The sequence below is a fragment of the Bos indicus genome, chromosome 19, assembly GCF_029378745.1.
Source record: "Bos indicus isolate NIAB-ARS_2022 breed Sahiwal x Tharparkar chromosome 19, NIAB-ARS_B.indTharparkar_mat_pri_1.0, whole genome shotgun sequence".
NCBI classification, from domain to species: domain Eukaryota; kingdom Metazoa; phylum Chordata; class Mammalia; order Artiodactyla; family Bovidae; genus Bos; species Bos indicus.
In genome coordinates, this window is record NC_091778.1 from 38,039,628 (window position 1) to 38,061,542 (window position 21,915).

Below are 21,915 nucleotides of genomic sequence, written 5' to 3' on the forward strand. Positions count from 1 at the left end.
GAATGCCTAAATAAAAACCTGTCTATAAAACACATTTTCTCTGGAAGGCACATCACAGCCTTACTAGACAGTACTTCAGCACTGTGCTCAGGGGCCACTGAAAACCAACAGGGAATTCCAGTGGCTGGGACTCCACCCTTTCACTGCTGAGGGCCTGGGTTTGATCCCTTGTCAGAGGAATTAAGAGCCCACAAGTTATGTGGCATGGCCAAAAAAATAATAATAAAAGATAAAAATGGCAACAAAAAGCATAAAAATATGAACAACATGGCTCTAAAGGACACCAGCTTAAACAAAGCCCAAATAAGTATCTGTTTGACCTCATCTGGAAACATGTGGTTACTTTTTTTTCCCTGCCATGTGTATGTTCTTTGATTTTAGGGTTACAAATAAATTTTACCGAGTAGGCAAATTCCCAAATACAGCATTCATGATTAATAAGACCCAAAGCCTCTATCAGGTACACGAATGCCTTTAGAGAACAACTTACAAAACTGAACTTAACACCCATAAACAAATTCGAAGCTTTACAGATGAATGTGCTATTCATCGGAGAAGGCAATGGCACCCCACTCCAGTACTCTTGCCTGGAAAATCCCATGGATGGAGGAGCCTGGTGGGCTACAGTCCATGGGGTCGCTGAGAGTCGGACACGACTGAGCGACTTCACTTTCACTTTTCACTCTTATGCATTGGAGAAGGAAATGGCAATCCACTCCAGTGTTCTTGCCTTGAGAATCCCAGGGACAGGGGAGCCTGGTGGGCTGCCGTCTATGGGGTCGCACAGAGTCGGACACGACTGAAGCGACTTAGCAGCAGCAGCAGCAGCAGTGCTATTCATAAGTCTCACATTAGGATAATACTAAAGAGCTTACTTTACTATCCTCTATATCTCAGCAGACTATTAGGTACCAACTCAGGGTCCTGTATTCATCTGAGTGTTCAATGTGTATCAGGCCAACTGACAATGTTCAGGTTTTTTCCACTTACTCACTCACTTAATATGAGTGTAATTCCACTATATGCCAGGAATTGTGAAGACAGACCATAGGACAAAAAGACAATACAATAGTCCCTGCTTGTGCAACTTAGGACTTGGCTGTTTTACTTACTGAAATCAATGAGCATCTTGCCATAGCCCTGTCTCATGTACTGAGGCATGGTAAGGATACAGGATACATTGTAGTTGAGGAATGAATTCTTTTCCTAAAATCAAGAGCAAACAGATGAGAAGATTAGAAGAATACGGGACCAAAGGTGTCTCAGCAGTCCCAGATACAAGCAAGGCTGCTTGCAAAATATATGCTAACTAGTCCTGGGAAGTGGCTGTCAGGCCTCATAGCTGGTATATCCACACCCTTTATGCTGATGATCTCAGGGTTTCCCTAGCTGAGACCTCCAGTCTCACCTTAAGGGCAATGACTCTAGGATTCTTTTTTAGAGGCAAAGAGCAAGGCAAGAAGGTTTAGAACACTGAATCCAGTCTAGAGTAGCACTCTTTAAATCACATATTGTATGATTCCATTTATGTGAAATGTCCAGAATATGCAAGCTTAAATAGAGACAGTGGGCCTGCAAACAGAATGAGTGGAAATGAGGAGTGACTACTTATGGGTACGGTGTTTCAAACTGGGAGTAACAAAAACTGATAGTGGTGACTGCATGGTGGCTGCACAACTCTGTGACTATACTAAAACCCACGGCATCATACACTGTAAATGAGTGAATTGTATGGTATGTGAAAATTATATTTCAATAAAGTTGCTGTATTGAAAAGCTATAAGCAAAATCTGGCCTTGAATCTTTAAAGGTGTAGTGGTGTTATCACTGAAGGAGCCCAGCTAGAAAACCAGGCAAAAGGAACATATTTTCTGGTTTTAAGCTAATAACACAGAGGACAGCAAAGCCAGGAGAGTTGGCTGGCTTGGATGGCAAGATATGGGCTTGTGGGTTAGGAGGCCGGGTGCTGGCCAGCAACTAATGGGCAGCTTCAACCCACAAGTCCAGAAATGAATAAACCAAAAGCTTTTCATAAAGACTGCACATTTTCATTAAATAATCTTTGATACGTGGATGTCCACCCCACCCCCTGCCACCCTTTAAGAGAAGGGCAATCATCAATGCCCAGGGAACCGCCTCTTTCTGTCAGTGATTTGAGGCTTCATATGCCAACATCAACTACCCTGCTCTGGTCATCAGCTTCTTAATCTCCAGATCCCGCTGACCTTGGAAAAATATCCAATCAGGTGACAACCAGTGCTGTCTGCTTCTGTCATAACATAGAACAGGAAGGGTTCCACATCATAATATAATGTCTTGTGGTCCAGAAAAAGCTTGGCCAACAGGCACAGGTTTTGGCAGTAGATCTGGAAGTAAAGAAACAGCATTTATGTGTCAGCATGTGATTCTTATACTTATCAGATAAAGGCCTAAAATTAAAGATCACGCCATTATTGTTAATGAAGCAGAAACTGTATTTTGGCCAATAGAAAAGTTCTATCTTCTTTACAAGCTGGAGATAAATTTCTGAAACTGGTGAAAGTACATTTCCATCCCTTCTTCTGATATCACCATTTTTACCTTGTTTTTCTTGCCATCCACTTCAAATACAGAGATTGAACCTTTGCGATATATCTCATCACCAGGTGGGTGTTTCCACACACACTTAGCCTGTAAGAGAATGGAATTCACATCAGGCAAACAATCCTTCCCAGTAAGACTTGCTGCTCAAAAGGGAAAAGGAACCACAGGTTGAACTGGGTTAGCTGAGATGGACAGTCTGACAAACTGACAGCAAAATGGATTTTTTTCTTTTAGTGAAACAAAGACTTCTAAATTCACTGCAATATATTTCTGGATTTTTATAGTAGTTTGGAACAAGTTTTCTGGATTATTTTCTGGCGCTGCTCCAACCTAGGAGATTAGATCTTCTACTATGTAAGAGTAAGATAAATAAAAAATACCCAGGCTTATTATAAAATGGCTTGTGCCAACAGGAAATTCTTAAGCAGCTTATTTCCAGCAGCTTAAGAGTTGCTAAGTAAAGGTACTCTCACCTTTACCAGTAACTTCTTATTACCACCTAAACCATTATGGTCTTCTTTTCAGATTAGAAAACAGACCCAGTGATACAAACCATGCCCCGTCTCCAAATGTTCCCTTTGTTGTACTATACTGAAATAGGACATGTCCTTCTGTGGCTTTAGAAAAATAGGCAAGGAAGCCTGGTTGAGCAACAGGAAGACAGGGCTGGGGTGGGGGGTGGGGAGACAACAACTTGGCCACAAGAGGGCACAAGGTACCCCTTTCCTCACCTGCAAGTGCTCACAGATTTAATGCAGGGAAGCCACTACTGTAAATAGGTGACTTTTTGAAAGGTTTTATGTAAATACTTTAAAAAATATCATTAAAAAGCATATGTCTTTTCCAATAGTCATGTACAGTTGTGAGAGTTGGACCATAAAGAAGCCTGCACGCTGAAGAACTGATGGTTTCAAACTGTGGTGCTGGAGAGGACTCTTGAGAGTCCCTTGGACAGCAAGGAGATCAAACCAATCAACGCTAAAAGAAATCAATCCTGAATATTAGTTGGAAGGACTGGTGCTGAAACTCCAATACTCTGGCCACCTGATGCAAAGAGCTGACTCACTGGAAAAGATGCTGGCAAAGAGTGAGGGCAGGAGAAGAGGACAACAGAGGATGAGATGGTTGGATGGCATCACCAACTCAATGGACATGAGTTTGAGCAAACTCTGGGAAAGTGTGATGGTCAGGGAAGCCTGGTGTGCTTCAGTCCATGCAGTCACAGGGTCGGACACGACTGAGTGACTAAACAACAAAAAAAAAGCATATACATGAATATTTTTTATGAATTTATATTCTGACTCTTTTAGTCAATAAAGAGTCATAAGGGCATCCATGGTGGTCCAGGGGTTAACAATCCACCTGCCAATGCAGGAGACCCACATGCTGCGTGGCAACTAAGCCCACATGCCGAAACTACTGAGCCAGCACTCTAGATAGAGCGCAGGCACCGCAACTACTAAAGACTATGTGCCTAGAGCCCTGCTCTGCAATGAGAAACCACCACAATGAAGACCCAGCAGAGTCAAAAATAAAACAGTCATTAAAAAAAAGCATGCCCCAATTTGTCACATATAAGTCCACATATTCATTCAGTAATGAGAGCTCCACCTGTGATTTGCTCCTGTCTCCACCCCTTTACTCATGTTGGCTCTTCCCAACAGTGAACAAACTAACACCATTATCTGTTCAGAAACAGAAGCCAAACTGTTGGCCAAATAGGCCAAGAAAGCCCATTTCTGTGATTATGCCTAAAGCAACAAGAGTCTTCGGAGGTATGAATTAAAATAGGTTTTCTATTCCGTGAAATTTGATTTTTATAACTTATATAATACAGTAGCTATTATCAAATATTCAGACTGTTTACTTGATCCTCAGACTATATATAGGCCCTTTGTTTTCTCTCCCTACTATTTCTTGCCTTTTGGCTACTTCATTAGTTAGTACCACTAAATAAACAGAAAGAAAAAAGAAACGGTAAGCAGTTCACATCAATAAAAATACCAGTCTTTCACATAGCAAACTCTGAATTAGCTTATCTTCATGGTCTACAATCATGAAGCCCAGTCCTCACTTATCACCCACCTGCCCCTACTCCCAGCATTCTTCCCTACCCAGTCTAGTGGGAGCCTACTGTGCTGCAGTCTAAAGGGCAGTCTTTAGACTGCAGTCTTAATTGGCAATGGTGGTTCTGGGCCAGAGTGTACTCCAGAGCTGGGAACACAAAAAAGCAGTTTTAGCACCAAACTGAGACAAATACTATGACAGAAACTATAGGAATGCTGGGCTATAGATTCAGCCACAATCACTTGTGACTATGGAAATAAGAAAAAACAGAGGTTTCCTCGTCTTACAGACCAATCTCCACCCCTGCTCCACGGCAGAAATTCAAGACAAGACTTTTCATTCCACAATTAGGAGAAGAAAAATGGCTTAAAACTATAAAATAAGGAATACATTTGTAAAAAAAAATAAATAAAATGATTCAATTGTTTATTCCTATTTTAACAAGAAGGCTGTTCAGAAACCAGCAAACATTAAACAACTCATGGGAAAGGCTGACCCAAGGACCTATTCTGTTAATTTCATAATTTGTCTTTCTTAAGCAAGAGTTCCTTCAACACACATTTATGGGGCATTTATTGCCAAGGCTAGTTGCTAGAGATACAAAGGTGAATCACATTGTCTCAGTTCTGTGTAGTGAAGTCCATCTGTTTTTATCCACTTTGAGTCAGAAAAACTGTGGGCAGAGGTAATTCATACCCCAGGAACAGAGAAGAGCAGGCAGCAAGAAAAAGACAGGGAGATGAAAATGACAGCATGTGTTTCAGAGCCACCCAGCACCAACCTTGCCAAAGGCTGTATACTCCGACTCTAATATGCGGCTTTCAATTTCCTGTGCCTTCATTTCATTTCTGTGGACCACTGAGAGGTATTTAGAAAGATGTCAAAATCTAGAATCCCCAGGCCAGTAAGTGTCTAATATGCTACTGGAGAAGAGCAACAAAATAGCTCCAGAAGGAATGAAGAGGCTGAGCCAAAGTGGAAACACCACCCAGTTGTAGATGTGTCTGGTGGTAAAAGTGAAGTCCGACGCTACAAAGAACAGTACTGCATAGGAACCTGGAATGTTAGGTCCATGAATCAAGGTAAAGGTAAATTGGAAGCAGTCAAACAGGAGATGGCAAGAGTGAGCATCAACATCTCAGGAAATCAATAAGTAAACCAAAAAGGACCGGAATCGGGGAATTTAATTGATGACCATTATACCTACTACTGTGGGCAAGAATCCCTCACAAGAAGTGGAATAGCCCTCATAGTCAACAGAGTCCAAAATGCAGTACCTGGGTGCAATCTCAAAAACGACAGAATGATCGATCTCTGTTCGTTTCCAAGGCAAACCATTCAATATCACAGTAATCCAAGTCTATGCCCCAACCACTAATGCCAAAGAAGCTGAAGTTGAACAGTTTTATGAAGACCTACAAGATCTTTTTTTATCATCAAGCACTGGAATGCAAAAGTAAGAAGTCAAGAGATACCTAGAGTACAGGCAAGTTTGGCCTTGGGAGTACAAAATGAAGCAGGGTAAAGGCTTACAGAGTTTTGCTAAGAGAATGCACTGGTCATAGCAAACACTCTCTTCCAACAATACAAGAGATGACTCTATACATGGACATCACCAGATGGTCATCACCAAAACCAAACTGATTATATTCTTTGCAGCCAAAGATGGAGCAGCTCTATACAGTCCAGCAAAAAACAAGACCGGGAGCTGACTGTAGCTCAGATCATGAACTCCTTATTGCAAAATTCAGACTCGAAGAAAGCAGGGAAAACCACTAGGTCACTCAGGTATGACCTAAATCAAAGCCCTTATAATTATATAGTGGAAGTGACAAACAGATATAATGGATTAGATCTGATAGAGTACCTGAAGAACCATGGACGGAGGTTCGTGACACTGTACAGGAGGCAGTGATCAAAACCATCCCGAAGAAAAAGAAATGCAAAAAGGCAAAGTGGTTGTCTGAGGAGGGCTTACAAATAGCTGAGAAAAGAAGAGAAGAGAAAAGCAAAGGAGAAAAGGAAAGATATATCCATCTGAATAAAGAGTTCCAGAGAATAGCAAGGAGAGGTAAGAAAGCCTTCCTAAAGTAATCACTGCAAAGAAATAAAGGAAAACAATAGAATGGGAAAGCCTAGAGATCTCTTTAAGAAAATCAGAGATACCAAGGGAACATTTCATGCAAAGATGGGCATAAAAAAGGACAGAAACAGTATGGACCTAACAGAAGAAGATATCAAGAAGAGATGGCAAGAATAAACAGAACTATACTAAAAAGATCTTAATGACCCATATAGCCACAATGGTGTGATCACTCACCTGGAGCCAGACATCCTGGAGTCAGGAAGTAGTGGAGGTGACAAAACTCCAGCTGAGCTATTTCAAATCCTAAATGATGATGCTGTTAAAGTGCTGCACCCAATGTGTCAGTGAATTTGGAAAACTCAGCACTAGCCACAGGACTGGAAAATGTCAGTTTTCATTCCAATCCCAAAGAAAGGCAATGCCAGAGAATGTGCAAACTATCACACATTTGCACTCATTTCATATACTAGTAAAATAATGCTCAAAATTCTTCAAGTTAGGCTTCAACAGTATGTGAACTGAGAACTTCTAGATTTATACAAACTGGATTTAGAAAAGGCTGAGGAAGCAGAGATCAAACTGCCAACATCCCTCGGATCATAGAAAAAGCAAGAGAATTCCAGAAAAACATCTACTTCTGCTTCATTGACTATACTAAAGCCTTTGACTGTGTAGATCACAACAAACTGGAAAATTCTTAAAGAGATGAGAATAGCAGACCACCTTACCTTACGCCTCCTGAGAAATCTGTACACAGATCAAGAAACAACAGTTAGACCAGACACAGAACAACAGACTGGTTCTGTATAGTCAAAGCTATGGTTTTTCCAGCAGTCATGTACAGATGTGAGAGGGGAAAATAAAAAAGCTAAGTGCTGAAGAACTGATGCTCTTGAACTGTGGTGCTGGAGAAGACTCTTGGGAGTCCCTTGGACAGCAAGGAGATCAATCAATCCTGAAAGAAATCAGTCCTGAATATTCATTGGAAAGACTGATGATGAAGTGGAGGCTCCAATACTTTGGCCACCTGATGTGAAGAGCCAACTCACTGGAAAAGACTTTGATGCTGGGAAAGATTGAAGGCAGGAGGAGAAAGGGACGACAGAGGATGAGATGGTTAGACGGCACCACTGACTCAATGGACTTGAGCTTGAGCAAAAGGGAAGCTTTGAGGCAAACCTGGAGTGCTGCTGTCCATGGGGTGGAAAAGCACTGGACACGACTGAGCAACTGGAAAACAACGATCTAGACATCCTAGAGCTTATCGCCACCGTGGTCATGGACCTTCGGACAACTTACCATGTGTCGGCGGAGTATTGTTTGGCTCTTCATGTATTTTAAACAGAATTCACACATGTAAAGACGTCCCAGTCGTGCATATTCTTCAGGATATGGAGAATGGTACCAAGTATCAAGCTCATAGCGACCAAAAGCAATTGTTTTAATCATGTTGCTCCCCTCTGTGATTTGGCCTTGCAGCCTTAACTTCTCCTGTATTGCAGAGAAGAAATCAAGTTAAAGGAGGATAAGAATTAATCATTTCTATTGTTGTAAGCTGTGTGCATGCCACCACAACTGGCTATGAAAAAAATAATATCTGGCTTCTAGCTCATGAGAAACTTGCGATGAAGAGGACTATGGGGGCATGGGTCACCAGGAAGGCTAGAGAAAATGTACTGTCTACACCGCCCAGAGCACAGATCTTGAGAGTGGCTTTTCTCTGCTACCTACCCACTTGGGCCTCATCTCTTGAACATCAGAACAAGTCCTTCGTAAAATTTTACTTTTTATCAGTCTGAAACAAATCGAATTTTAAAAGACCATTTATCACAAACTCCCTACACCTTAACAAACATTCTAAAACTAAACAAAAGCTTCTCGAGAATGCGCTTCATACATGTGCAAAAGCTTTTATAAAGAAAGCTGTATGGATCTGCATGACATGCACCCATGCTGGCCATGCTCTCAACTTGGGTCCTTTAAAAAACACTTTTGAAACAGGGATGATGCTTTAATTCTGGAACTTAAAGCTAGAAAGTAAAGATATTTTTGAATACCTGTCCCCACTCAGTGGCTATGAGTTAGTCACAGAAATAATTCTGAAGAATAATTAGGCAGAGCTCTAAAAAGCTGGCCTAGGAAATGTTCAATACCAGGGTAAGATAGAGAAAACCAGCAGCTGTAGCCCAGCCTAAACAAGGGCAGCGATCAAACCCTGGCTCTCCCAAAATTTTAACAAGTCTCCTCTATGGAGCCTTATACCAAGGTCACAGGACAAAAATTTCTGTAATTAACCAAGGTCAGTAGCAACTGTTGCCATGAGCCTCCTGATCTAAATCAGCCAGGTCCTTTACCCTGCATTAGGTAAAATACCCACCCTGAAACATTCTAACCAATCACTTAATGTCACCTTTCCAGTTGAAATTTTCTCTGCCTTGAGGGTATAAAAATTGGCAACTAGCCGAAGAAAGGGGTCAGCTCTCCCTTGAGCCAGCCTGCTGTTCTAATAACATCTCCCACTCTAAGAAACTCTGTTCTCCTCTCATTCTGCCTCATGTCTGGAAATTCTTTTCCAACCAGCCCATGGACCGCTACAGAATCCAGAATTCTTAAATAAAATATTCGATTATAATTTAAAAAAAAAAAAAAAAGGAAGATGAAATTCACTTTACAAACTTTAAGTTTCTTTGGACATAAAGACTCTAAATATCTAAACTATCTGACAACAACCTTGATCATTATTCCTCTCCCATTCTTTTATAGCTGCAATGAAAGGCTGAAGCAATCCCACAAAGGGGAGTTCCTATGTAGGTTAAGAGGACAACAGAGAGGGGTACCTTCCAGTCTAGGGCTTCTCAGAACTGCAAATTATCCAACTGACACAAAGGGGCACCTACTGCTCTACCCAGATAACTACCTCTACCAAATAGGTCCTTCCAGGAGTTGAGGTGGAGAGGGAAAACTTTAAGGGACAAAGGAAGGGAGGAGGGGTAATTAATTTTAAATATCAATAGGAAGGAAGTCTCAAATAAGGATGGCCGGGGGAAGGGAAAAAGAGTCAAGCAGCAAGCTATGTTTAATCCCTAGCAAACTGAGTGCTAATTTTCCTTGGCAGTTCCAAGTGACCCTCACAAGTGGTCCTCACCTTGGAAGTTTTAATACTCACCAGATCCTCTGAAGCACGGGCTTGTGCTCTTCGGAAAAGATCCAAGTCATACTCGCTCGTCAGGTTTTCCAGGAGAGGTTCCCGAGTGTTCCCATAGGTCTGCCTGTGTTCCTAGGAAAATAACCAGAGCATGATACTTTCTGCTTCTAAGATCTTAACCTATTGCATTTCAACGGATGCCAATCAGAGGGCCAAGAATAACCATACCTATTTATTTAGTACCTACTATTAATATTTGCCAGCCATTATACTAGGCACTAGGGATCAAGTACAAAACAAACTATCAGACAGGTTAATTCCAGAAGATACCCACTACCCACTCTAGTGAACCTGGAAAGGAAATGTCCTAATAACCACCCCTAAAGGGAGTTTCATTCTTCAGAATTTTATGCTTCCATTTCTTCCTCTGAAAATGTGCATGGCAAAACAAATAAATAAAATATAACAAAACCCAAATGCACTACCAACTTCTAGAATCCTGAGATCTAGTTGGATAATCATTTAAAAACAAAACCAAATAAAAACTAGAATCTCTAAGCCTTCATTTCTAAGATTTTAGGCTGAAAATAAAATCTACAGGTAGGAAGGAGCAGCTGGACTAAGCAGGCTTTTGTAAACTCTTTCCCTTGAATTGCTGTACCTACTACCATAACACAATCCACCAAAGGCACTGGAATACTCCCACTTTAGAACTCCAGTCCAAGTCTACAGGAAAAAAGGTTAGCTTCCTTGAGAAATGCTTTACTAAATATTAAGCAAGTACAAAAGAGGGAACAGTCATTGAAAACTAGAATCATAAAAATAAGCCAGTTTTAAATAAATAACATAAAATCTTACCATAGCAGTCAGTACACAAGTATCCATACACAAGAAAGAAAATCCAAAGGAGCAACTTTCCTTTTAACCTTCAATTCTAGCCCTTCCCACTCCTTCTTAGACTCCGCCTCCTAGCAGAAGGTGAAGAGGATCGGAAGATAGTAGAAGATAATGGCTAAGAGGATCAGAAGGCTCATTCCAGGAAGAATGCTGTAGACCTTACTCATATATTAGCATATGAAGAAATCACTCACCAGTACTTTTACCCCTATTAAAATTTCTTCTGGCTTATCTGGGCCCCTTTGATGGATATCTTTTTAATTTGGGGTTCTGTCATCTAAGCCTTGGGTTCTAAGTATTTCTTCTAGTTTTGTGTACTTTTTTAAAAAGCTTTAAAAAATCCTATCCAGTACTTTTTTACCAGGAAGGTTCAGCCCAAACTAGAAAGCAGATGTAAGGTAAATTTCAGGAGCTTTTATTCAGACACTCTCTACCTTTATGATTCTGGGAAAATCATAATCTAAATCTCAGTTTTCCATCTATACAACAGCTGAAATACCACCCATCTTTGTAACAAAGATTATGGGAGCAACATAACCACAGTGCCTGCCTAGCACATAAGCACTTAATAAATGGTATTATCATATTATTACATCTCTACCCAACCTGTAGATAAAAATACTGAACAAGACAGAGGGGAAGCACACAATTTTCACCCGAAAGCCCAATTCTACAGCTGGGTCTTGGCTGCTGGGATGGACTTCCTCTGGCTGCAGGGAATGGGGGCTACTCTTCCTTGAGGTGCGGGGCCTCTTACTGCACTGGCTTCTCCTGCTGCAGAGCACGGGCTCCAGCAGTCAGGCTCAGTGGTTGCGGTGCAATGGCTTAGCTGCTCCAAGGCATATGGGATCTTCCCAGACCAGGGATTGAACCCATGTACCCTGCATTGGTAGGTGGATTCTTAACCACTGGACCACCAGGGAAGTCATAAATGTACACTATTTTTAAAATTAGAAAAATAAAAAACTATAAAAAGATTTACTATATATCACCCAATTAAAACTTTTATCGTGTAGGTATTTTATTCTTTCATTTAAAGACATGGACTGATGCTTGGCTTGAATATTCTTCCTTATCGTTAACATCGTATTTGTTCAAACAAGAAAATTTAACCCTTTAAACCTAAAGTGAGGTTTATAAACTAGAAGATTCTATTTTTTCTTAATCTAAATTCTAACAGTATTTGTTTTTTGAGGACGCCCAGTTCCACTCTTGTTGGAGAATTATATATACAGTGAACTCTAACTGCCAAAGAGTCCTGTTACAGAGCATACTAAATGGCAAATGTGAAAAGCAGAATCTTAGCAACCAAAAGGAATCAAATGTGATAGCAAGAGTTCATGCTATTAAATATTTAACTTATCCTCACCATATATTTCTCTTTTTGTTCTTTGCTCAGCCCAGAATTTCTTTTCTTCCTGAGTTCAGCAACCTTTTCCTTATATCGCAACTGCCTCTCTGATGGTGCCTAAAAAGAAAAAGGAGAAAATCGAGAAGCTAGCTAGAAAACTCATTATGTAATTAAGTCTCTAAATGAAAGTAACATACACCAAAGAAAGGGTAGAGGGAAAAATGGTCAGGGTGGGATGTGAAGTATATTACAGCCACCCTGTGAATGCTGCAGTTAATTTTTAAACTCCAAATGGGGTTCCCTCATCACCTAGACCACTACCCTGTCAGTTAAGATGAGTTTAGGAAATGTACTTACTTTAATATTAATCCAAATGGAATATAGATTAAGGATGGAAACAACAGGAATAAAATCAAGATCATTTCAATTCATTAGGCATTTATTGAATGCTTACTGCTTTCCAAGCACTGATACGGAAAATGAATAAAAATTTAAACACTGAAAGAATAGAACCCAAGATAAACAATGAAGAAAAGTGTAGCCACCTCTTACTGAGTGCTTATTACCTGCCAAGCACTGAGGACAGGTACTTATGGTACTTTACATGCATAATTTAGCTGACTACACTGCCAGGTAGATATTATTCAAGGAAATAAAATTGAGGGAAGTTAGCTGACCTGCCTAAGACCACGCAGCTAGAGTAACAGAATCGCAGTATTCAAATCCAGACCTGTCTGGCTCCAAAGTCAAACTTCTTCCCGTCACCATGCCTCCTCTGCTATCCACTTATAATCTAACCACAAAAACAGACATCCATATGATGAGATATGAGTATATAAAATGTGCCAAAACCTAAACTAACATTCTGAGAACATTACAAATAGGAATACATGAGGAAGAAATTCATTAATGGTACAAGATTTGGGAAGAATTCCAACAACAGCTAAGAGTTGCACAAGGCCTTGAAGGAAAAACACAATCTCTTCTTGGTATAAGTATAGAGTTCTAGGCCGAAAAACAGCAAGAGAAAACACCAAAGGCATTCGGGGGCAGGGGAGGGGACAAGGAATTAAGCATAATCAACGTGCATGAATGTTCAGAGAGACAAGAAGATTAGAGCAAAGCAGCATCTTGGAATCCAACAGCAAAGAAAAGTAGAAGAAAAATGACATAATCAACAAGCGTCAATGCTAAGAAAAAGTCACTGGTGCCATTGGAAACATACCAGCAGAGAGGGGCCTGAAAGTAAATTATAATGGGTTAGAAAGTGGATGAAAATGAGGATATACAGCAGAGAATATAATCTTGCAAATAATCAAGATTACCTATTATTATCACAAGTAGCATGATTCCTTCATTTATGAGGTAGAAGTTTTGTTTCTAGAAAATTTACTATTTGGAAAAAGCACTGTTTCTAAGTTTATGACTGAAGACCACTTATGAAGACGCAGCACAGGAAACAAGAGGAGTGGACATAGCTACAATGGTTATGGGGCAGAGAGAATCCAAGACTCGGCTCTCAACTGTGAACGGCCGGAGCGTTAACAAGGCCCGTACCTGGTGCCTGGTTGCATGCCTGTTGTTGTCATCTTGCCTGTGGGACAGCATCCTTTCTTCTATCTGCTTATCCCGGCTCTGTGCTCTCACCTGCAACCATCAACAACGTCAATCAATCCACCTGCTTCTAAAACTATGTTCACTTAAAGTGTAAGAATACAGCAGTAATCCCTTGAATTTACACTGTACTTTCACTTTCAAAGGGTCTTCACGTTAGCACAATCTGTATAAGAAACAGATAAGGCAAGCTTCATATTCTGTTTTCTCAGCCATTATCTGAGAATCAGAAAGTGACATAATTACAGCTGGATGGTGGTAAAGCTAGGATTTTAACTAAGTCTGATGACTCTGAGCCTCTTTCCACTGTGCAATGCTAAGTGTGAGGAAGTGCAAGAACAGAGTAAAGAAGTACAAAGAAAAGGTTAGATACTTCAAGTCTAAAGGGAAACCTAACTGCATTTATGACCTTAGATAAATCACCTTCAATTACCAACAGTCTCAGATTCATCTACTGGGCCGTGAGGACTCATATCCAACTTCCTATTTCACATCAACACTAAAACTCAACATGGTCAAAACAGGTCGACTAACACTCTCCCACAAATCTGCTCCACCCCCAAACTCCTCTATAGCAATAAATAGCACTTTTTAAACAACCGATCAGGTCAAAAACTTGAACATCAATGATGTTTGATTCTTCTCTTTCCCACTTCACATGATATTCATCAGCAAGTCTATCAGGCTGCCCCTCTCCAAAACACATCCCAAGTTCAGCCAATTCTGACCATCTCCACTGCCAACAGTCCAAGCCACCATCTACTGCCTGAACCTCAGAGTAGCCTTCCCACAAGTCTACCCTGTGTCAACTCTTTCCCCCTCCAGTTCATTCTCCACATACCAGCAAGCTGTGATTTTTCAAAAGTGTTTTGGTATTTTGCTAAAGCCCTCTGAATGCTTCTCATGGCTGTCAGAACAAAAGCATACTCCTTTTGCCAAGGCCTACAGGCCCTTCATGATCTGGATCCTACTTCTTCATTTCCTATCACATTTCAGCCTCACTAGCCTACTTTCCATCCTTCAAACCCAACCATTTTTTCCCCACCTCACAGCCTTTGAGTTTATCCATCCTTCTACTCAGCATCTAGACACAACTGCCTCTTTGCCATCACCCACGGCTCAGATAAAATGTCTTTCTTCACAGCCCAAGCAAAAGCAGTGCCACCTTGTCACCTCCAAAACAGTCACTCTCAGTTTAGTCTTTTTGTTTCTCACAACGTTTACCACTAAATAAAATTCATACTAATTTTCTATGTTGATTATACCTCTCCCCATGAAAATGTACACTCACTGAATACGGTCTTTTGATTGAATAAAAATGGTAATATTGCTGATTGCAATCATTTATCGGAAAAGTCAGAGTAATTCTGTGCATGCCAAGTATTTTAAAAACTCTGGGGCTTTTAATAAATGTGAGGAATTAGTCTAATGTTTCCATTTGAGATTCTAAATGTAATAAAATATGCATCTTTCAGAAATACTCCTGATCCTCTAACCACACGGTCCAGTAGTAAAGATGGATTATCCTGAGTCTGATTCCCTTTGTAACAGAGACCACAAAAGAGTAAAGTTCAAGAAATATGTTTCTCTTTCCAAAATTTTCTTCCCCAAACTGGAAATTGTCTTTCTCTATCATCCAACAATTTTATACCTTAGGAAGACTTTTATGTAAAACCATCCATAGTATTAGATTATTACATTTAAAGACAAGTAGTAACAGACAACTCCCCCCAAAAAACAGGGATCACAGTTATTTTCAGAGAAAGAAGCACCTAATGCCTTGTCAGCTTCTGAAGGAGAAGACGGAAGAGCTATTTCTGTTTTGATCTGGTCTCATACTAACATGAAGATAATGGCAAGACCTACCACTTCTACAGTCAGCAGAATAAACTGCCTTGCTTATGAGAGAAAGTTGAGATGAAGGAAAACAAGGGTAAGGGTCCACATACTCAAAATTCACGTCAAGTACCGAGAGTATACTGCTTTACTGAAAGACTAAACACAACACATAAAAAAGCTTTCTCTCCTGTGGTCCACTTGTAAATAAGAGAACACATTCCTGAATCAGGGAGGATTAACGTTAACTAGGGAATCTCATTTTTCTCAGGAGGAATCTGGCCCAGACAGGAACAAACCTGTCATACTGGCCTTGTTAGCAAAATAATCACCACAAAAGCAACAATTAATACTTTGGTCTAACCAACCTGGATACCCTATCCAAATACTACCTGAGCAATGCGTTTAATTAATAACATTTTCAACTTGTTTGTCCATAATTCGTTTTTTGGTTTCTCCTTGGTAGCAACAATCCAGACAGACACATACAAAATAGGGTCTTAGGTTCTACTCTTAAATCCATTATTTCAAATTCCAAAAGTTATTTAGAACTGTATTTTTCAAGATTGTAAGACAAGAATTAGCCAAGAGTAGGTATGATTGAGAGTAACAAAAAGGAGAAGTATTCCATAGAAGTAGACATAGAGGAAGAGAATTTAGAAAAACCTTTAAAAAGTAAAATACCTTCATATATTTGTAAGAGAAACTAATGCATAAATACTGAGACCACATATTTATGCAAATTATTCCTTAGTGGAAAAGGTCCCTAGCAATCTTTGAAGAAAATTTTCAACAGAAAATATTGATGCAATTAGAGGGTGACGTTCCAAATATTTCATAGATAATCCCTTTGTTAATTTCTCTCAAAGCACTCCTTACAGACAATAATCCTTTTATTAGTCTGTTTTCCTTTCTTTAAACACAGCTGTTTCATAATGTTTCCTCCACTAGTATGTAAGAACAAGGACCCTGCCCATCTTGTTCACACTGTATCCCCCTTGTTTAGCCAAGTGCCTGGCAAACGGTAAGCACTCAATAAGTATACGGTGAATAAACGACAATATATAATTACCTTGCATTCATCAGCTGAGAGATTATGATAGAGAGGGCATCCTGATATGGAGAAATGTCTCTCGTGTTTTCCTGTAAGGTGTCCTGTTAAAAGAAGAAAAAACTTAACCTCAAGATGAAAGATCTAAGCTTGGAAAGTAATAGTTTTCACTAAAATAAACCTTTTTACGATACCATTTTTATCAAGTATATGTCTGATTACAGATTAAATCCATCAAAGGCAAGGGTCATAACTTGCACCCACAATAAATTATTTTCTTCTACAGGTTGGACCTAACCATCTCTGAACATATTTGCATATATTCAATATAAATTGTAGTTCCTTCTTTTCTGATCACGTAGTTCTCAAATTCCAAAATGTCAGAAACCCATAAATTTACTTAAAAGGCACAAAGTTATAAGCAAGAATATTTTCTTTCGGTAGAACTTAACTTTCCTATGCTAAATTGATCAAGTCATATATTTAATAAGTGTGGTTTCTATTGTGCAATGTTATCCAATCTAAATTGAACTTCTTACAATAATCAAAAGAAGATGGAGATGGAAGTGGTCTTTTCTAACGTATGAGGAAATATACTTTGGTAATTTTGGACCAGATTAAATATATTCATTTTTGTGGAGGGGTGGCTGATTTTGTTTAAAGATTTAGGCTTCTTTTATAATCAAACTTTTAAATTATTACTACTTCGTTTTTAAAATACATAATCAAACTTTTAAACAGGTAGTTTGTGCAAGGGAAAGAAGGAAAAATACTAGAAAAGACAATACAGAAAGCTCTTTTTTATCTAAAGGGGTATTTATTTTTCTGTTTTTCACATGGTTTGTGAAAATACACAGGTAATTGATTATTTCATTTTTATATGTCTCTTCAATCAAAACGTTCATCAAACATCTAAGACTGAGACAGATGGTGAGACAATGCTAATGAAATAAATTAGCTAAGTTAAGCTGCAAATCTACAAAATTCTTTCTTTCATGGAAAAAAGACATTTAATTTGTAGTAAAGGAGACATTTAAAAGAGATTTAAAAATTACACAAGATTTAGAGAGTAAGCTTTAAAGGGCAGCAAAAGAGTTGGACACAACTGAGTGACTTCACTTTCCCTTTTCACTTTCATGCTTTGGAGAAGAAAATGGCAACCCACTCCAGTGCTCTTGCCTGGAAAATCCCAGGGACGGGGGAGCCTGGTGGGCTGCCGTCTATGGGGTCGCACAGTCAGACACGACTGAAGTGACTTAGCAGCAGCAGCAGCAACACAGAATTCCTTGGTGGTCCAGTGGTTAGGACTCTGCATTCACTGCCGAGGGCCCAGATTTGATCCCTGGTTGAGGAACTAAAATCCCACAAGCTGGGCAGAGCGGCCAAAAAATATATAAATAAACAAATAAAGGGTAAAAACAGTGCAAGTATTGCAGGAGAGGAAAATTAATACAGGGCTTTACAGGTGGCACTAGTGGCAAAGAACCCTCCTGCCAATGCAGGAGATGTAAGAGACGTGGGTTTGATCCCCAGGTCAGGAAGATTTCCTGGAGGAGGACATGGCAACCTACTCCAATACTCTTGCTTGGAAATCCCATAGACAGAGGAGCCTGGCAGGTTACAGTCCAAGAGGTCACAAAGAGTTGGACATGACTGAGCACACATACCCAAGAACAAGAGTTAATATAATAATATGCAGGCTGCCATTTCTCCAAGACTATATTATTAAAAATCCTGCCTGCCAATCTAGGAGATATAAGAGAGACATGGGTTCAATCTCTAGGTCAGGAAGATCTCCTGCAGAAGGAAACGGCAACACACTCCAGTATTCTTGCCTGGAGAATCCCATGGACAGAGGGGCCTGGCAATCTACCATCCATAGGATCACAGAGTTGGACACAACTGAAGCAACTTAGCATAGCACAGCACATATTATTAAAAATGCAACCTTAGAGATCCATACATTTATCTTAGACACCAAAAACTACCCTCAGTGATCAAAACCTATATACAAAATGTAAAGTATCATGGCTCTAGCAAGCCTTTTAGATATTATGCATCTATCTGTAACTTCTAAATAAATTATTCAAGTTTGTTTTATTTTATAATATGTCAACTAAAACCAATCTGCCTGTATTAAAAGTTTATAAATGATAGCTGTTCTATTAACCTAGCAAATTCCACTGCTATGAATTCATCCAGTAGATTTCTAGAAAGACACTAAAATATATATACATACAAGGCTATCAATTAGAGTCCTGTTCTAAATAGCTTTTAAAAGCTAAAAAAGGAGAAACAATATAAATATCAATCAATACAGGGCAATTCAAGTAATTTCTGAACTTTCAAATATAATGGAATTCTCTATATCCTTTAAACAAGAGGGACCGCTGAGTGCCAACAATGTAAAATATCTAAGATGTCAAACCAACCATTGTTTATATTCCTTTTTATAAATAACAACAGAGAAAGAAATATATGTGCGCATATACATGTGTTATGTATGTATAGGAACTTACTAGAAGTATTCATACACAACTACCAATAGCAGTTTTTATATCTAGGACATATTCTGGGGATATGAATAAAGGAGAACTTTTACTTAGCAATCAAGCCCTCCTAAAGGGTTTTAATTTTTCACAAGCACATCATACTTTCATACCAAAATTACCAAAAAAAAAAAAACCAAAAAAAACACACCCCACCCTCAAACCTAATGACATTGTTTTGGCTAAGACGAGGAGTGGAACAGGATCAAGAATCATTGCAGAAGCTCAAGTTCATACTTTTCAAGCTTTGCCAGACATTAAAACCAAAAGTCAAAGTAAACTTCCCTATGATGCAAAAGATTTATATTTACCCTCTGGTCTACCACATTCAGAGTACTGAGTTCAGGGCATAAATAACACTTAAATCAGACCCCTACTCTAACCTCATCTCCTCCTCCCCATTCTGGTCTATATGCCCAGGCACACTGGCCCCTAAAGCATTACTCAAGGTGGCTAGGCACTCTCCTGCCCCAGACCCTGTCCACTTGCTGTGCCCTCTGCCCTTAATGCTTCTCTCCCACAGACTCAAATGGCTCACTCTCTCACTTATTTCAGGTTTCTGCTCACGTATCAGCGTATCAGAGTGGCTGTCCCTACACGGCACGCTCGTGTGCAGGTGCAGTATCCTACCCTCACAGCACACATCTCTAGCGGATTATGTGTTATACATCTGTTTGTCTTCCCCAGTTAGACCACAAGCTACAAGAGGTAGGGAATTTGACATGTTCACAACTCCACCCCCAGAATTTAAAACAGTGCCTGGAACAGGAAAACATTCAGTAAGCACTGAATGACCGGTTAAACGGTACATAAAATAAATGGAACAATTTAAGGATGCATGGACAGCAACAAGCAGAGTTGAAAATTCCTTCTCTTGCTGTGTGGCAAGGAGATCCTCTTAAAGTATATTAGCTATCTCGTGCATTAGTATTTGTATAATACCGTCTATTCTTAGTTTTTCATTATTTATCTCAAGGAAATTGACTTAGGCCTGAAACAACTACCTCAAGTAACAACTGGTACAGCATCCAGGGGAACTCTGCTCTAGTTATGCATTTGATGGGTTGAAATTACCTAAGAAACTGCTGGTAATTAAATACTAGGGAAAACATACTGGTAGTCTGCAAAGCAGCAACTTTTTCTGTTCTACCTTTTTTCTGAACCTGGAGGCCACATTCAAAGGCTAAACTGGTAGACAGAAAGAGAGGCCCATTGTCTCCCAATCAGCACCTTCCAACTCTAGACAAAAGTTTAGACCAACATCTGCACCTAAGCTCACTTAAAGAACACACGTAAGATTTTTAAAACATTACTAGAATCCCTCAGTAAGGAGAAAAAATAACTCTTAAGGAAACAATGATATAATTAATCTATCTGAGAAGAAATATTTATCTAGTTTATACTTCTAAGCATACAAAGCCACAAGACCTAAAACTACTAAAGTCACAAAAGGTCAGGGTCTCATCTATACTCCTCACTTTCAGTGCCTCTTGATCAAAAAATGTTTTTCTCATTTCCTTAATAGCTATGGCCATACAACCATAATTTATTCACCTTACACTCTATTATTAGTCCTCGATACGCTTGAACTATGCACCATACAATGAGGTATTTGGAGATAACTGACGTTCTGTTTTTGTTGGAAAAATTAAAGAATTTTTCACTGGGAGGAGTTCTCAATAAACTGAATGGTGCATCATAGTTAATTTCCTTGTAACCAAATCTGTTATTATGGACAATAAGCCAAGAAGCAGGAATGCTTTTATCCAAGTGAGCAATTCAGTGTTATTCTAAGCAGTGGTCATTGAAGAGCCTAAGAAACTAAGTCGTAATGAACACTAAACATTTATGGGTGATCCTAATTCCAGAGAGAAAGAAAATCACACAATCCACGGTGTCATGAGGTGGGGGCACACTTACCTAGGGAGTTACAGCCTGGTGTAGGACACTTCATATTGAAATTGTAGCTTTCGTGGAAGCGGCGGCGCTTGGGGCGATGAGAGAGATCACTGCCCGAGTCCTTCAGGGACATGTCCTTGGCAATGCTCTCATCGTGAGACACGTTGGGGCTGGAGATGTCTATGTCAGATTCAGAAGAAGGGGCATTTCCAGTTGGCGTTCGAGGTGGAGACTCATCATGATCAGCTGTATTTTTAGTTTCTAAAGTAAAACAATTGTAAAACTCATGAATGGAGTTTATTTTACTTAGAGGGTTATTATATTCAGAAGAGTTTACAGGCTTCCCAAAATCCTCTTCCTGTGATTTAACCAGGAACTTTTGCCATTTATCTGCCATAAAACTAAATGCAAAATGAAGAAAAACTAATAACAGCATTCCTCTTCTGCAACTTTAAATTCTGACTAAAATTCCATTTGAGGTTTACATGATACATTTCACTAATTTGTGCTTCTCCCAAGCCCCAAATCATGAATAATCAAACCTGGATGGAAATAAACTTTTAAAAAACACTATCATCCTACTCTCTTGCTGGGAGATACATAGAATGGAATATAAATGAAAATGATTCTTTCTGGATGACACTGAACATACCTGGTGTGAGTGTGAAAGGACTTGACTCTGAATCAGGTGTTGCAAACCAAATGCCTACTAGTGCTGAGCAAGGCCAAATCAAGAGCCGACTGTCTCTCTCAAAGGGATAACTACTATTCAGTTCCAGTCAATTATGTAGTGAATGGCCACCTAACGTTCCCAGAGCTTTCCATTTTTTAAAAGAA

The 21,915-nt window shown here is 39.6% G+C and overlaps 1 protein-coding gene across 3 annotated transcripts in view; it reads right to left on the bottom strand.

Annotated features, from left to right (window-relative positions):
* Positions 1–21,915, bottom strand: part of KAT7 (lysine acetyltransferase 7) — a 34,777-nt gene that overhangs the window by 4,878 nt on the left and 7,984 nt on the right. For 2 of the 3 annotated variants that reach the window (XM_019981781.2, XM_019981780.2), the window contains 9 exons: positions 21,100–21,339; positions 16,652–16,734; positions 13,687–13,776; positions 12,148–12,246; positions 9,903–10,013; positions 8,036–8,227; positions 2,581–2,670; positions 2,226–2,366; positions 1,113–1,206 (listed from right to left, as the gene is read on the bottom strand). In XM_019981781.2, coding sequence (XP_019837340.1) covers positions 1,113–1,206; positions 2,226–2,366; positions 2,581–2,670; positions 8,036–8,227; positions 9,903–10,013; positions 12,148–12,246; positions 13,687–13,776; positions 16,652–16,734; positions 21,100–21,339 — 1,140 coding nt within the window. The remainder of the gene's footprint in view (positions 1–1,112; positions 1,207–2,225; positions 2,367–2,580; positions 2,671–8,035; positions 8,228–9,902; positions 10,014–12,147; positions 12,247–13,686; positions 13,777–16,651; positions 16,735–21,099; positions 21,340–21,915) is intronic. The other variant, XM_019981783.2, reaches the window with a different exon arrangement.